The sequence below is a fragment of the Mauremys mutica genome, chromosome 1, assembly GCF_020497125.1.
Source record: "Mauremys mutica isolate MM-2020 ecotype Southern chromosome 1, ASM2049712v1, whole genome shotgun sequence".
In the NCBI taxonomy this organism is placed as follows: Eukaryota; Metazoa; Chordata; order Testudines; family Geoemydidae; genus Mauremys; species Mauremys mutica.
In genome coordinates, this window is record NC_059072.1 from 304,380,717 (window position 1) to 304,396,707 (window position 15,991).

General features: G+C 44.7%; 2 protein-coding genes and 1 non-coding gene across 12 annotated transcripts in view; 1 reads left to right on the top strand and 2 right to left on the bottom strand.

Annotated features, from left to right (window-relative positions):
* Positions 1-6,305, bottom strand: part of ERICH6B (glutamate rich 6B) — a 119,886-nt gene extending 113,581 nt beyond the window's left edge. For 3 of the 9 annotated variants that reach the window (XM_045013267.1, XM_045013327.1, XM_045013239.1), the window contains exons 1-2: positions 6,206-6,305; positions 5,809-5,917 (exon numbers count right to left, since the gene is read on the bottom strand). The gene's annotated coding sequence lies outside the window, so the exon portion shown is untranslated. The other 6 variants (XM_045013291.1, XM_045013253.1, XM_045013262.1 and 3 more) reach the window with 6 other exon arrangements.
* Positions 1,953-2,034, bottom strand: TRNAS-GCU. Its single transcript has one exon. It is a non-coding gene; the product is annotated as a tRNA-Ser (tRNA).
* Positions 6,306-7,347: 1,042 nt separating the features above from the next.
* Positions 7,348-12,040, top strand: CBY2 (chibby family member 2). 2 transcript variants are annotated; one of them, XM_045013338.1, is made up of 2 exons: positions 7,348-7,531; positions 10,795-12,040. In XM_045013338.1, the coding sequence occupies exon 2, from the start codon at positions 10,937-10,939 to the stop codon at positions 11,903-11,905; it is 969 nt and encodes a 322-aa protein (XP_044869273.1). In that variant the 5' UTR covers positions 7,348-7,531; positions 10,795-10,936; the 3' UTR covers positions 11,906-12,040. The 2 variants fall into 2 exon arrangements, with proteins under 2 accessions (XP_044869273.1, XP_044869282.1); XM_045013347.1 differs by lacking the exon at positions 7,348-7,531 and adding an exon at positions 7,547-7,735.
* Positions 12,041-15,991: the final 3,951 nt, after the last annotated feature.

Sequence of the window (15,991 nt, forward strand, 5' to 3'; positions counted from 1 at the left end):
GTCTCGGCAGTCTCTCTGTCACATCGTGAATCCTAGCCCCTGGCAAGCAGCACACCTCTCGGTTCTCCCGGTCAGGGCAGCAGATAGATGACTCAGTCCCCCTGAGGAGAGAATCCCCGACCACCACCACCCTCCTCCTCCTCTTGGGAGTGGTGGTCGTGGAACCCCCATCCCTAGGAAGGTGCATCTCATGCCTTCCAATCAGTGGAGTCTCCTTCTGCTCTGTTCCCTCAGGTGCATCATCCACTCCACTCTCTGCACTAATACCTGTGGAGAGAACATGAAAACGGTTGCTCACCTGTAGTTGTGTTTCTGGTACATGGATGTTTCTGGTACTCTTTCCCCTTCTGGAAGTCACATGCCGCCACTTATCCTCGCTGGCCTTCTGTCCCCGCTGCGTAGCCTGCTCTGAATCTTCAGAACGTTGTGCCCGCTGCAGCTGATCCTGACGTCTATCCAGGAAATCCTCATTTTCTTTTATGGAACGCAGGGTTGTTATTCGTTTCTCCAGACCTTGAATCTTCTCTTCCAAGATGGAGATCAGCTTGCACTTGGTACAGACAAAGTCGCTCCTATCCTGTGGAAGGAAGACGAACATGGCGCATCCTGTGCAGGTCACAACGGCGGATTGCTCAGCAGCCATAGTCTCTTCCTTCTAAGAGCTCTCTCCAGGCGAACTCCCAGGCAAACTCCTTCTGTTTGCCTCTCTGCTGTTCGCTGCTCAGCTGGTTCGCAGCTGACTGCCTTTTTATAACAGTCTTGCCCAGGCCCTTCCACAGAACAGTACAAGGAGCTGGCTTTCCCTTCTCTTCCTAGGTGAAAGAGCTTTGCCTTACCAGGCTTCTCACCTAGCTTCACTTCCCAGAGACTTCAAGCCTTCCTTGCTTGAAGGGCTCAGCTTGCAAGCGCTCTGGCGCCTTGTGGCTGTCTAGCGATGGATGCCAAAGATGGCTTCTCTCCTCCAAAGTTCCAGCACCTTCTTTCAAGGGGCAGGATGACCTTCTGCTCTTCTTCCCTTCCTCTGCGCTTCCCAGCCCCCTGCTGATTTCTATGGAAACGAGGCTTCCCTGGCTTTGCCTCCCCCCTTACTCCATTTCTTTGGAGACAGGGAGCTAGCTGCCTTCCCTCCTGTTTGGGGGGAAAGCCTGCTTCTCCCTTGCTTTGCTCCCAGGCTGTAAAGCAGAAGATCAGGGAGTCTTCCTAATTCCTCAGCTAGTGGTAAGACCTCCATTTCACCAGGATATTCATCACCAGTGTGCGAGAGGCTTCCAGAAAAGACCTTGCTCAATACCCTTTCAGACTACAGTACTATCTGATACAATCAGTTGAGTCAGTTCTTTATGACTTGAAGTTCAGACCCCCGTCTTTCTAGACCAGTCAGCCTTGGCAATGCAAAGTAAAACCCAGACCAAGCTTCTCTCTCCTGCTGGGTGGAGACGCCATGCTCTCGTCTCCTCTTCTGCTTGTTAGCCTGAGAGCTTTCTCTACCTCCTACGTCAATGACCCTTGATTCTCTCTGCCTGGCGAGCGGGCTGCTCAGAGAAGCAAACGGTTTCCTTTGCCTAGGGCAGACCTCTTTTCCCGACTCCCCTTGACGCGCCTGGCTTCAAGACATTGCAGTCATCATTCCGGCCTCTAGCCGGAACTCTTCATACACACCGGGGGGCGTACAGCAGCGGGCAAGAATAGCAAGGATCGGGGAGGTCTCAGTTTTTCAAGGAAACGTTCCGGGACACCGTTAAGATCCAGATCAAAAGCATAGCGCGTCAGGCTACGCTGAACTGGTCTGGAACTTGTGTCCTCAGACCAGTGAGCCCCTTCTCTTTTGGCACAAGGATCCGCTTTCCTGGCGGGTGGGCTTCTCTTGTTCGTTCTAGGAGTCGCTTGGGCGGCAACGGGCAGAAGTTGCCGGGAGGAAGGACCCCGTAGCCAAAATGGCAAGGGAAGGGTGACGACAAAGGTGGGATTCAAACCCACGCGTGCAGAGCACAATGGATTAGCAGTCCATCGCCTTAACCTCTCGGCCACCTCGTCAGCTGAAAGGCCGCCCCTGGACACCAGCTCTCCTTTGATCGGCCGACGCCGGCCGCCCGAAGCAGGATGAGACGCCTTAGGAAGAGCAGGCTGCCAGCACGCCAGTGGTGTAGAGGCATCATGCAGGATTCCCATTCCTGCGAGCCGGGTTCGAGTCCCGGCTGGCGCAAACCTGCTGGGCCCATGGCCGCGTAAGGTCCTTCTCTTGCGTTGGTGCCTGGGAGCGGGAGGAAAGGCCCAGAGCAATAACTCAGTCATCTGACCCCAACCCCCCTCAAAAAGAAGGGAAGGCTCAAGACCAAGGTTCCCTTCTAAGTGGCAGCGAGGAGGAGGGGTCCTACAGCTTTGCCATTGCAGCCAAGCAAGCAGGGCGTCCAGGTACCTGCTGTCCTTTGGCAGCCAAAGACAGGCACCCAAGCCAGCTGGAGAAGAAGTGTCAGTGAAAGCCTGTGCACTTGCCAGTAGCGCTGAGGCCTGTTGGGAGATTCCTCTTCTTGCGAGCCTGACGGGAAAAAAGATGGGAATGTACCTTAGTTAGAAGTGATTTTTTTTATTTTTTTTAACATATCTTCACTTAAAATAATACCTATAGAACTCTGTCATTGGATTTCCCACTTTTCTGCCACCTTGAGAGTTTTGGGTTCTGGCTTCCTGTTTCCTGGTGTCTTGGAGTGGGATTAGCTCTTTTAAATTATAACACATCAATTGTTCTGTGAATTAATCCTCTATTTATAGTGCTAGTGGAAAGTGAAAGGTAATGGGGAGTTCTCAGTTGCGAGTGGCATAGATTCAGTGAAACCTGGGTGTATTGGTTGATGACTATAAGTTGCGAATGTGATACAGCTGTGAAAAAGTCTAATTGACTCAGAGGATGCATCAGCCATGGTACTTCTAGTCGAGATGGGGAAGTGTTATTACCACACCTCATCTGCAATATCACGGGCAATTGTGATCTCCCAAGTTTAACAAAGATGATTTGAAATTGGAACAGGTTAGAGAAGAGCTGCAAGGATCATCAGAGGAATGGAGAAACTGTCTTACAGGAGGAGACATAAGTATCTTGGCTTGTTTAGCCTAAGAAAATGAAGGCTGTGGTGGAGGTATGATTGTTCTCTATAAATACTTCCGATGGATAAATGTGAGGGAGAGAGGGGAGCTCTGAGTTTTATGAGGAGTTCTCAAGGTGAAGGAGGAGTGATGACTTGACCCTTGGGGCATGTTTGTTGTCAGTAATGCGTGTGTTTGTGGTGTGCTTGCTGCTTGACTGAAATAAACTGTGTGGTCTGTTTGTTTGGGGGACCGTGTGCTGAGCCTAGTGGCGTGCTAGGGAAGGCTAAAAGCTTCTTAAAGAGGCTTTGATCCTTATGTCCTTTAGCACCCATCAACCCTTAACCAGGAGGCAGGGCTTTAAAGCAGGCACCCCTAAGTGACCAGAGGAGCTAGCAAACAGGGGTGGCTAACAGGGGAGTTTTGCAAGGGAGTTTGTAGAGGGGGTGTTTGCGGGGGAGCTGGGTACACTTAACAGTCCTTGATCATAAAAGCCAAAAACACTCTCTGATGCAAACAAAACATCAACAAAGGAACCAGCTGCAGGAGTAAAATGAGGATGCAGGCAGATGTCCAGCAACAGCGTGGGGGCTATCCAGTTTGTTGGACCCACTGCAGCATGTATGATTACCTGGCCTATGGGCAGGTGGTGTATGTGTGCATTTGGGGCAAGGAGCTCCTGGCCCTCAGAGATCATGTACGGGCTTTGGAGACCAGAGTGGCTGAACTGGAGGAGCTAAGGGAGACAGAGAAGTACGAAGACTGGGAGTGTCCTGGAAAGTCTCATCTTTTAGCCTCTGTGCTTTTGCAGAGGATGAAAGTCTCAGGGTAGGAGAACATCCACCAGGAGCAGAGGGAAATGATCACAGAGTTGGGACCTTCCTTCCAGATGATGATGTGGTATCCTTTCACTCTGAGGATACCTCTCTGAGGGAGGGAACTCCAGTTATTAGGAAGAGACAAGTAATAGTTATGGGGGATTTGATTATTAAAAGGTAATAATTGGAGATATACCAATCTCCTAGAACTGGAAGGGACCGAAAAGTCATCAAGTCCAGCCCCCTGCCTTCACTAGCAGGACCAATTTTTGCCCCAGATTCCTAAGTGGCCCCCTCAAGGATTGAACTCATAACCCTGGGTTTAGCATACCAATGCTCAAACCACTGAACTATCCCTCAGCTATCTAGAAACATAGATAGCTGGGTTTGTGATGACTGGAAGAACCACATGGTAACTTGCCTGCCTCTTATGAAGGTTATGGGTCTCTCAAGACATCTAGATAGACTTATGTGTAGTGCTGGGGAGGAGCTGATGGTTATGGTACATGTAGGTACCAGTGATATAGGGAAGGATAGGAGAGATGTCCTGAAAGCCAAATTTAGGCTGCTAGGTAAGAGATTGAAGTCCAGTACCTCCATGGTAGCATTCTCTGAAATACTTCCAGTTCCACATGCAGGGCCAGTTAGACAGGCAGAACTGCAGGTTCTCAATGCATGGATGAGATGGTAGTGTAGGGAGGAGGAGTTTAGATTTATTAGGAACTGGGGAAACTTTTGGTAAAGGGGGAGCCTATACAGGAAGACTAAACCATCACAACCATAGGTGCTGACTCCATGGGTGCTTCGGATCTGGAGCACCCCTGGAAAAAAAATAATGTGTGCTCAGCTACCAATCATATATATTGCTTGCACAGCCCCTATCAGCTGTTTGCTGCACTGAAGCCAATCAGCTGTTTCCCATCCAGCCAATCAGCTCTTTGGCATGAAGCCACATATCAGCTGTATGCATGCAGCCAGGATCTGTTTCCCAGCGTGTGTGGCTGCTGCATCTCCCAACTCAGCTCCCACTGCAGCAGGTGATTCCTTTTCCAGGGCAGAGGGAGCCCGGTTGGTGAGGGGTGGGCAAGTAAAGGCACAGGCAGCTTCTCAGCTGGTCACAGGGGACTGGGGGAAACAGGGTAGGCAGGCAGCTTCTGGACTGGCTGCAGGGGGCTGGGGGGAGACAGTCTGGGTGGGCAGCTTTGGGCTAGTCATAGGGGGCTGGGACTGGGCAGGTGGGTGGGCAGCCCCCCCCAAACACACACATCTTGCCTTAAGGCAGGAAGGGGCAGAAGGGAGCAAGCAGTGGGTGGGAGGTGGCAGAATGGGTGCAGGACCTCGGGGCCAGAGTGCGGCAGGGCCTCAGGGGAGGGGGTGGAGCTGGGATGGGGCACCCATCAGCAAAATCAAAAATCAGCACCTATGATCACAATGAGAAGAGTACAAAGTTGGAGCTTCTGAAAAATGCACTAGCTGATGCTTTAACTGTACATCTTTGAGCGATCACAGCTATCTTGGAGTCACGGCACACCTGACTGATGCTACATGGACACTGCAGTCGTTTGCTTTAACAGTAAAGCATTCTGAAGAGAGACTGTATGCTGAAACATGTGTAGAGCATTTCTTGGATGTTGCAAAATAATGGAATATTCAAGAAAAGGTAACAACATTTAGTACTAACTGTGCAATCAAAACTGCGATTAATCTTGATTGATTATTTTAATCGTGATTAATTTGTTTTGAGATAATTGCTGAGTTAACTGCAATTAATTTACAGCCCTAATTTATACACTGCCATCCCAATTCACTTGTGTCCTTTTCAGAACAGAAGGAATTCTTTGATATCCCCCGGTAACTCTTTCTGATCAATTAGCATGCCATGAACACAGACAAAATACGCTACAAATACCTTGCTGTACCTCTCTCAATTAACCAGTTCTGAAGCTGATGCAGAGCCCATTGAAGTATGTATCAGTCTTTCTGCAGACTTTGGTCCGGTGTGGATCAAGCCTTAAATCCTGGGGTAGCATAAAGAACGATGATTCATTCACACCAGTTTGTACAGATATGAATAAAGGCAGGAAAATATGATATAGAAAAATAAACATAAACCACAAACTTTACTCTGGAAGAATTGGATTTTTTTCTCTTTTGATCAGTATTTATTACTGGATTGTTCTGATCTTCACTAACTTTGGCTCCAGTAAGTTACTGAGCCCTTAAGCTTTTCTACCAAAGTCTGCTTTAGTATATTGCACCCCCTTGGTTCTCCAGGAGTTGAGGAGGATCACCAGTTCAACAATCACCTTTCCTAAAGCTCCCTTCCACCAGTAAGCAAACTTCAATCCCCTTCTATCAGTGGACAAACTCCCTGCAAGAAACTGATTTTCCTGCTCTCCACTGTAGAATACTTGAATTAGAAAGTAAACAGAATGCTCTCCAGGGAGATGCCATAGTGACTAGTAATGCTTTAGTGTTGTCTGAGATTAAATAGAAGTGGGGGGAAAAATTACAGTGAGAATTTGTATGCCTAGGTTTATCATCCTTGCATAACTCAAAAATAGCTGAATGGGTTTACCTCGAACTTCCCAAAAGAATCACAATTACCTTAGGGCTAAGGCCAAGTTTAATATTTTCACCTGAGAAGAAATTAACTGTAGTGTTTGTGATTTAGGAACACTTGAATTAGAAAACACTTTATTCTACTTTTAAAGATGCAGCAAATAAGAAGTAGGAAGAGATCATTAATAATGGAAAGATGTGAAAATGCAAATAGATGCTTTGGATAATGACATTAGCTTTAATGCCCGGATACTCTCTGCAGTCTATTGTTTTATTAACAGGATTCGGTGATATCCTAGCTCTTTTAATTTGTAGTAAAAAAACAACCACCACCACCCAAAACCCACCAACCTCAACATTAGTTTTGGAAAATTACTCCAGGCCTCATACCGGATAAGAGGAAGGTGTTTTGTTAATTTCAGTATCAGTTCAGCAGTGAACCTAATTTGAATTTCTGGGATGGAACAAATCATGTTCTCTAAAAACAAAGTACTGGAAAAAGAATTCATTTGAACTGCTTCTAAAATCACACGTGAGGATGGAAGACAGAAGGAGGACTTGATTCAGGAAGAATCTTGAGAATGAGCTACTTCTTATAAGGAAAAAGAGGTATCTTCTATTTAAAAAAAAATTCACATACAGATCTGAGGAAAAAAACATATTCTTCAGAGATTGTAGTGGGAACAATAGAGATTAAGTTGTGAGAATACAGTACAGTATTAGGAAACTTTTGATGGAAAACACTTGAGATCCTACTGAAGTCTAACAGGCCTGGGGAGCAGATACTTTTCACCTACATCAATTGTGCTGTTACTCTGGATGCGCTTTGATACTGTGTCTATGTCATAATGGGGCTGACACATTTCCTTCTTGTTACATGCCTCAGTTTGAAAACCAGGTCCTGTCTCTGGCCATGTTGAAAATCAGTTTTGAGGAGGGAGAGGCTGAGGCAGCTTCTGGCATTGGGCCTCAGCATTGGATGCACTATAGTTATAAACCAACTGTGTGTTTGGAGAAGATAAAGAGAAAAGAAACAGGACATTGCTAAACTTATGATCTTTTAAACAGAGGTGAGCAGATGCACCTACTACTACTGAAGAATACTATTCAACTTGATTTTAAATAGCTTTGCTCATGCAAACTGTACCCCCCAAACTGCTTACAGGATTGTTTAATCCAGACCTAAATGAAAATAATAACTGAGATTAAGAGAAATTAAAAGGCCTCTGCAAGAAAGAAAAGATGGGTGTGGTTCATCACTTGACATTACTCTGGTCAGTCTCTTTTTTGGTCATTACTCATTTTTCTGGTCAATCTCTTCTCTGACAATCTCTTTTCAAATCTCATTTTACATGGGACTGATTTACCACTGTGTTACTCCAGTTTTACCTTGATTTCCATGGAGTTACTGATTGAGATTTGAAAAGAGATTGGAAAATGTCAATCAATGACACAGAGAGAGACAGAGAGAATAGCAGTGAATTTGACTTGGAGGCTTAGTGTATATATAGTAGATTCTTAGATTCCAAGGCCAGAATGGACCATTGTAATCTAAGATGCCCTCCTGTATAATACAGGCCTTAGAATTTACCCCCCAAATAATTCCTAGATCAGATTTTTTCTAAAAGATCTGATCTTGATTTAAAAATTGATTTAAAAATTGTCAGAGATGGAGAATCCACCCTGAACTTTGGTAACGTGTTTATGCTACACTAGAGATAATTAGCCATGAATCAATGACCCCTATCTTTGCTCTCTGATATTGAGATCACTGCATTCTTATTAAATGATCAGTTAGACAAAAAGCAGAGACTCAACTCTTAGCTGAGGCACACAAGAGGTTAAGTAAAAAAATTGAGGCGTGTACAAATTAAGTAATATATAGAAAAGACATGAATTAGTAATAGATTCAGGAACTTATTAGAAAAAAGAGGGTGCAGCCTCAGAAGTCAAAGGAACTCCAGTAATTTATGAGGTAATTGTGGATAGTCTTAGTGAAGGAGAAACCAATGGGGGGGGGGAAGAGTTAACAGAGATTATGTGAAAGAAGCTAAATTATTAGGATCTTTTGATTCCCAGACAGCATCACGAGCAGTTATATTGTTGTTAACTGAAGCAATGTAAAGCCTAGTAGAATTATGTCAGAATTAGCTGAGCTAAAGTTTTTAAAGCCTACAATAACACCTCTCCATAAAAAGTGGTTTAACTCACTCTCCCCAGACATAAGTCAAAATGATGAAAAGTTGTGCTGGGAATTTTCTTGGCAATACCCAGACATGACTAGTCTCACAGCTCAGGTTTGACCAGGGTGACACGCTCTGGGCTCTTTCTCAAAAATTATGCCAAGTTTGTATTGCTGCTGGAGGAGTAATTTTGCTGATCTTAATTCCCACTGGAAGGAGCAGTATGGACCACTGAAAAGCTAAAAATGAGCATATTTTCTTTTTCTTGATTGCAAAGAGAACTCAGTGCGGTAGGTGTGATTTTTAGAAACTTCCTGGAAAGGGACACAGCCAGGGCCAACATTTTCAAACTTGGATGCTTAACATTAGGTCCTGAATCTACATGCAGGCACTGAAATAGAAATGGGCCACGTTTTCAGAGGTGCCAAGCAGCCCTAGCTCCTACTGACTTTGGTGGCATTTGTGAGAGTAGAGCAATTCTGAAAATGAGGCCATTTATATATCTGATGCCTAAATATGGAGGTAAACACCTAATTCTAGGCTTTCACTTTTGAAAATCTTGGCCAGAATTCTTTGTGAAATCTGTGTCAATACAGAGCTCCACTTGTGAAATGGAAGGTAAACTGATACAGCAGATGGGCCTTAAGCCAGACTGCGTGAGTCCTTGCTCCATATGTGGCTTACAAACATACACAGAGATGTTTCCTGCTCCAAATGGCTTATAAGATAAGACAAAAAGTTCATCAGGAAGAGGTGTTGAGGTTTTGGAGACTAGAAGAAGGTAGGGAGTATCCCTAGAAGAAGTGGGTTTCACAGAGGAATTTGAAGGAATCAAGAGAGAGGCTGTCTGGCAACACATGAGATAACCTGCTAGAAGATGCAAAGGAGAGTAGAAGAGAAGGACTGAGCAGATTGGGAAGAGTGCACAGATGGAGGAGTCATAGTTGAAAATGAGGACAGAGGTGTGGGGAGGTGAGATATTATATGGGTTTGAAGGTGAGTTATGTATCTTTTGCCAAAAGTGTTTGTAGCACCTTAGAGGCAGACAAGGGCCCTGCACACAAGCTGAATAGACGGAATTGGATGCAGTAAGTGACAGGAAGCCAGCTGGTGGGTACAAGGAGGGTTGCAAGAGGAAGGTGACATGAGCAGCAAAATTTGGTCCAAGTGAAGGAGGAAAAGTAAGAGGAGGAGCGGATTGTCTCAAGTTTCTGTGCTTAAGTTGTGGTCAAGCAGTGGGAGTAGTAAGGAAACATGCGTTTTGGTTATGTGAAAAAGAAGGAAGCAATAGGACTTATTAGCAAGAAACAAGAACTGGGGAGAGGGGAAGCTTAAGAGTCAAATATAATACCGAAACTGTAAGTCTGGGGGACAGGAAGACCGGTAGCACTGCCAATGGATCCAGACAAAGGAACAGAATGAAGAGGGATCGGAAGGAAACATAAGGAATTCTTTTTTAGAATGACTATTTTTGAGATGGTGGCAGAACATGCAAGAGGATCATCTATGAAAAACCAGAAGCCGGTGCTGTGGTTCAGTGCCATCTTTTTTGTTCTGTTTTTTGTCATTTTGTGTGTGCATGTTATACCATTCTGTGCTCTAAATCTTCAGAGATTTATACATTTTTTGATTCAGTCTCACCTCCTGCATAATACAGGCCACAGAAATTCACCTAGTAATTTCTGCACCAAGGACTGAATTTTCAAAGGTATTTAGGTGCATAAAAATGCAGACAGCTGCTTTTGAAAAGCCCACTGAGCGAGTTAGGTGCCTGACTCCCACTGATATCAATAGGAGTCAGACATCTAACCTGCTAAGGTACTTTTGAAAATTGGGCCTAAACCTATAACATCTGATAACTCATTTGCTTGTGAATAGGCTGGGGATGAAATAGCATAAGGAGCTAGAGTCCTGTCTTTTAGCCCCTTAACTATGCTCAGGATGAAGCTGTATTGTGCACAAAAAAGCTGGTCGATATAGTAGTATTAGTTTTGCCAGTGCCTGAAAAATTGTTTTCAGCCAACACACCCATTCTGATAGAGGCTGATCAATGAACAGACTTTGAGAATTCACTTATTTCTTGTCAACTGAGTTCAGTTCTGTCTTTGAACTTCGTAACTAATTCTGTTTGTTTGTATTCCATATTCCAGCAGCCCTGACTGAGCCTTTCCACAGACCCCGTTCTATCTACTCCTTGCTAAGGAAAACAGTCTACTATATAATTACTGAAGAAAACCTTTTCACACAGACTTCTTCACTTCGCTAAGTCAGCCCACGCTTACTTTTGATCTGATGAATCACCAGATGCAACGGGCAGAACCAGATATGGATTACATTCCCCCACGGGTCAAGCTAAGTGATGAGACATTTGTCTTTGTAGATGGCAAATGGGTGAGTGAGACCTATAATCAGCCACCTTTTGCTTCCCAACAGAAACATTACAACAAGAAGATGCAGAATGACTGGACTCTGTGGGAGGAGAACAAAGCACTCTGGGAAGAGAACAAGGCCCTCCGTATTGAAAACAAGGCCCTCAGGGAGGAGAACAAAACTCTCCAGTGCCTCCGGACACAGAACAAAGCCATCCAGGTTATTTATGATGAGACCCTCCAGCAGGTTCTCCAGAAGGAGAACAAGCCCTTCCCAATCTTCCAAGAAAGGAACATAGGCTTCCAGGTCAGCCAAGAGAACAAGGCCCTTCAGGGTGTTCGAGAAAAGAATATGGCTTTACAGGTACTCCGGGAGGAGACCCAAGCTGTCCCAGTCTTCCAGAAGGAGACCAAAGCTACCCCAATCAAAGAGGAGAGCAAGGATGATGTCCCTGCCTTCCAGGAGGACAGTAAAGCTAACCCAATCCAAGATGAGAGCAAGGCTGGATCAGCCCTCCAGAAAAAGAGTAATTCTGTCCAGGACATCTGGGAAGAAAGCAAAGCTGTCCCAGTTCAGGAGGAGAACAAGGCTGCCCCAGGCATCCAGGAGGAAAATGTGGCTCTCCAGGCTGTCCAGAAGCTAAACCAAACCCTCCAGGCCCTGCTAAAAGAGAACCAGACTCTTCTGGAAGAGAAAAAGGCAATCCAGGCTCTTCAGGAAGAGAACAAAGTCTTCTGGGAAGAGAACAATAAGTTGAAGCTGCAGCAGCTAACTGTAGTGAAAGGCATAGTGTCAGAGATTATGGCCCGGATGGAAATACTGCAAAAGGAGCTCAGTGCCCTTTCTCCTGTGCAGTGTAATGAGATGAGGAAGCCAGACAGGTGCTGGTAAATGAGTATCAGCAAGAAGAAATGTGCAGCTTGGTGCTAAAGACCTGCTAGATCACATTTGATGAAAAAGCTCTCTCCTCGTTTCTAATAAAGTCCTGGTGGAGATTCAGAAAAAAACAGATTGGGGGAATATTGCTTTATTCTGAGACTTGCATGTATTGCTTTATTTTATCTTCTTTGTTTCCTCCTGTGATAATATGCATTTTGGTGTGTGTCATGAAGTTGCTGTGTCAGCCATATTTCCTAGCCTCACATAAGCAAAAATTTCATTAGCTAGGGATTGATAGATTTGAACTCTTAGGAGATCATGGGATTTCCAACCAAGTGGTTTTTTTTAAAACCGTAATTCTAAGGATAAATAATAAGGCCTAAACATGGCTTGTGATCCTGGGTGTCTAACATGAGACGCCTTACAGGGTCTTGTTTTATAGAGGATGACTGCTCAACACTTTCTGAAAATCAGGGTCCTTCCAAGAATTTCTATATATTATAGATTATAATTTCCTAACTCAAGTTCCATCCAACACAAGGGAATTCTATCTAAGACCTCATCTTGATTGATTGAAGAATGGATCACAGAACTAAAAATGAATGGTAACATAGGTACAAGTGATCATGACTTGATCATATTTATAATGTTCTAACAGAATAAAGCCAAAACCAGCCTATATATATACATACATACACACACACACACACACTGAGTGCTCTAAAGGGGCCATTTTCACAAAGCTGAAAACAATTAGGAGCCAAATCAGCTGCGAGGAAAAAATTAATCAGAAAAATGTGAATTATAATTGAGAATCGTTTAACAACACTTTACTAGATACCCCAAAAGCCACAATCACATAATCAAGGAAGTAGTTTGTACTGGTTTAAAAAAAAAATCTGGTTTAGAGGGGAAGTAAAGGCAGCTAAAAAAAATGAAAGAAAAGGATGTTGATAGTAATGAATATATATCAGAATCTAGGAATTATAAAATATTGATAAGGGAAGCAAAGGGACAGTAGGAGAAATCAGTGGCAAGCAGATTTAAGGACAATTGCAGATTTAAGGACAATCAGAAGGCATTTTTAAAGTGTATTAGGAGCAAAAAGAATCCTGACAATGATATTGGTTCATTACTTAATGGAAGTGACAGAATTATCAATAATGCAGAAAAGGCACAAGTATTCAATAAATATTTGTTCCGTTTTTAGGAAAAAACAGATGTTATAGTCTTAATATATAATGATGATAACACTCTTTTCAGTCCATTAATATATTGGGAGGATGTTAAACAGCAGCTACTGAAGTTAGACATTTTAAAATCACCAGGTACAGATAATGGATAATTCTGTTCCTGAATGACTAACAGTGCTATATCCCAAGTATATCAGGATGTTATGATTCTTTAGAGGAAAAAGTTTTATAAGAATTGATATGGTAAATGAACCTTGTCTCTGATGCAATCTTCTGTGAGGAGCTAGAGGAGAAGGGCTCTCAAACTATCCTAATAGTTCAGGACAAGAAGTGAAGAAGATCTATATCTAAAGCTGACTGAGCTGTTCATTGTGTACAAGCTAGCCATCACATTTAAGCAAATTATGCAACAACAACAAAAAATCAGAAAACTCGCACATTTGTGGAAAAGTGAAGAAAAGGCTGGCAAATGCATAAAGTCAAAAATTATTCAGAATTCAATTAAATGTTTGCAGAAAAATTTCAGTCATTCTTCTCCGCCTCTTCCCATATACAAACAAAGAGCCAAGAGAGATCTAGGTATTCGGAATACAATCAGCCTTCACACCTAATATTCCTTTTCTTGTGAGAAGTGCCATGACAATTGTAATGACAAGGATGCCATTTCTACCTCTTATCATTAAGGCTAAGATTTAGTCATGCGTATTTTTAGTAAAAGTCATGGTCAGGTCACAGGCAATAAACAAAAATTCACGTCCCAGTGTCCATGACTTGTACTATATACCCCTGACTAAGTCTTTGGTGTTCTGGGGGACTTCGGGGATGCTGCTGTTCTGGAGGGGAAGCTCTGGGGCACGGGCTGGTATGGTGGCGGGGGCCTCTGGGGCACCTGCTGGTATTGGGGGTGGGGGATTCCAGGGTGCCCTCTGGTGATCAGGATGGGGGCTTCAACGTGTCCATTCGTGCTTGGGGCTCTGGGAGTCCAGCTGGTGCTGGAGAGGGGTTGGGGGAGGGCATGGGACTGCCACCATTGCTGCTGACAGGGGACTGCCCTGCCAGCCCAGGACCGCAGCAGCTGCAGCTGCTACTGGCAGGGAGCAGCCCCGTCAGCCTGGGATCACGGCAGCTGCTGCTGTCGGGGGGGCAGCCTGGGACTGCCCTGCTGCTGTTGGTGGGGGGGTGGCCCGGGACTCCCACCACAGCTGGTGAGGGGGATGGTCCAGGACCACCACTGTTGTGGGAGGGGGGTGCTGCTGGCCCTGAGGCTGCCCAAGCTCAGGCAGCCCTGGGGTCAGTCACACCTGCCAGCTGCAGAAGTCCCCGAGGGGCAGGGATTATAAAGCCAGGAAGTTTGCTGCAGAAAAGGGCTGCAGGGAGAGTGTCTGTAGTCACTCTCTGAGACCAGAGAGGACAGGAGGAGAAAACCTAAGAGGGAGAATAAGCCCTGGGATTCTAGCCCTGGAAGAAGGGTCAACCCCAGAGGAGTTGTGGGGAAAGGAAGCCTGAGAGGGCTAGGTAGGAAGAAGTCCAAGGAAACAGCAGCAAGGGGTAGGCCTGTGCAGACCTTGGCTGCTTGTTATAGGGTCTGTGGGCTTGAGCCTAGTGTAGAGGACAGGCCTCGGTTCCCCTGGCAGCGACTGGGAAATGGCATAGGAGCACTGGAGATGCCTACCAGAGAGCTGGTCCGGAGAGACTTTGTAACCCCTGAAGGGGATGACTATAGAGTGAACTGACAATATGGTTGAGTCACAAAGAGGGAACACCCTGAATTATGAAGCGAAAGAGAGGGGTCACAGCTTGAGTAACTGATGGAAAAGGGTGCCAGACCTGCCAAGAGCTGAGCCCTAGAACAGCCACAAGGAGTGTGAACTCCTTCACCCCAAGTCTCCAGAAGATGTTTAGCTGGATTTCAAATCCCACATCTCAAACTAGCACATAGGTGTGTAAATGCCCATTTTATGTATCCAATTGCCAATTTGAGTTATCCACATACAGGATGTGGGCATCCAAACAAAACCTCCATGTTTGAAAACTGGACCTATTCTCACAACTGGTATGACTAGAAAACCTGGAAATGTATTTCTCTCTCTCTCTTGGACTCCTGTGATGCAGAGCAATTTGGCAAAATCTTTCAGACAGAACACTGAAACCTTTAGATAATCTAACAAGACAGCAGCAAGAAGGTTTCTGCAATGTAATTGAAGGTAGCGTCATTATAGAGAAAAGGAAAGGTCACAGCAAGAGTTACATCTTGCAGGGTGGCCTGAGAAACATCTTGTCACTACAGTTTATAAGTCTCTAAATGATTAACCATCAAATTACTGAAAGGATGAATGATCTTTCACCTCATATTTCGCTCAGATAACACCTGGCCAAATACCAGTAAAAACTGTTTATTTCAAAGTACTAAGGATAGAGCATCAGCTTTTGCTTTTAGGACATCTAAATGTTGAGAGGAAAATTACCTCATGGTTGAAGATACAGGATTTGGCTCTGCAGAATGCAAGTATGCAGTATTACATATAGAATTGCCAGGTAAAAAGTGAGGGGATGGACTGGGAAATCATCCTATTTTAATGAGGATGAGCCACCAGGTTGCTCCTGCCTAGTGACAGTAGCATAGCTAAAAAGGGGAGCATGTAGCTAAACACCTCATTTGCACGCTGAGGATCATGTTTATGTCTATGTCTCCTCAGAGACACTCACTCTCTGCTTGCTCGTTCTCTCTCTCTCTCTTATTTCTTTCTTTATTATTTATATTTTGGTGTCTCTGAGTATGAATAATGTTTTTTAAAACTCTAGCAGGAAGCCAGGTCACAGCGGGGGCTGGGGAAGGTTGAAGGCAGAAGCTCTAGCGTGAAGCAGAGACAGAGAAGTTTTAAAGTTAATATTGTTTTTCATATTT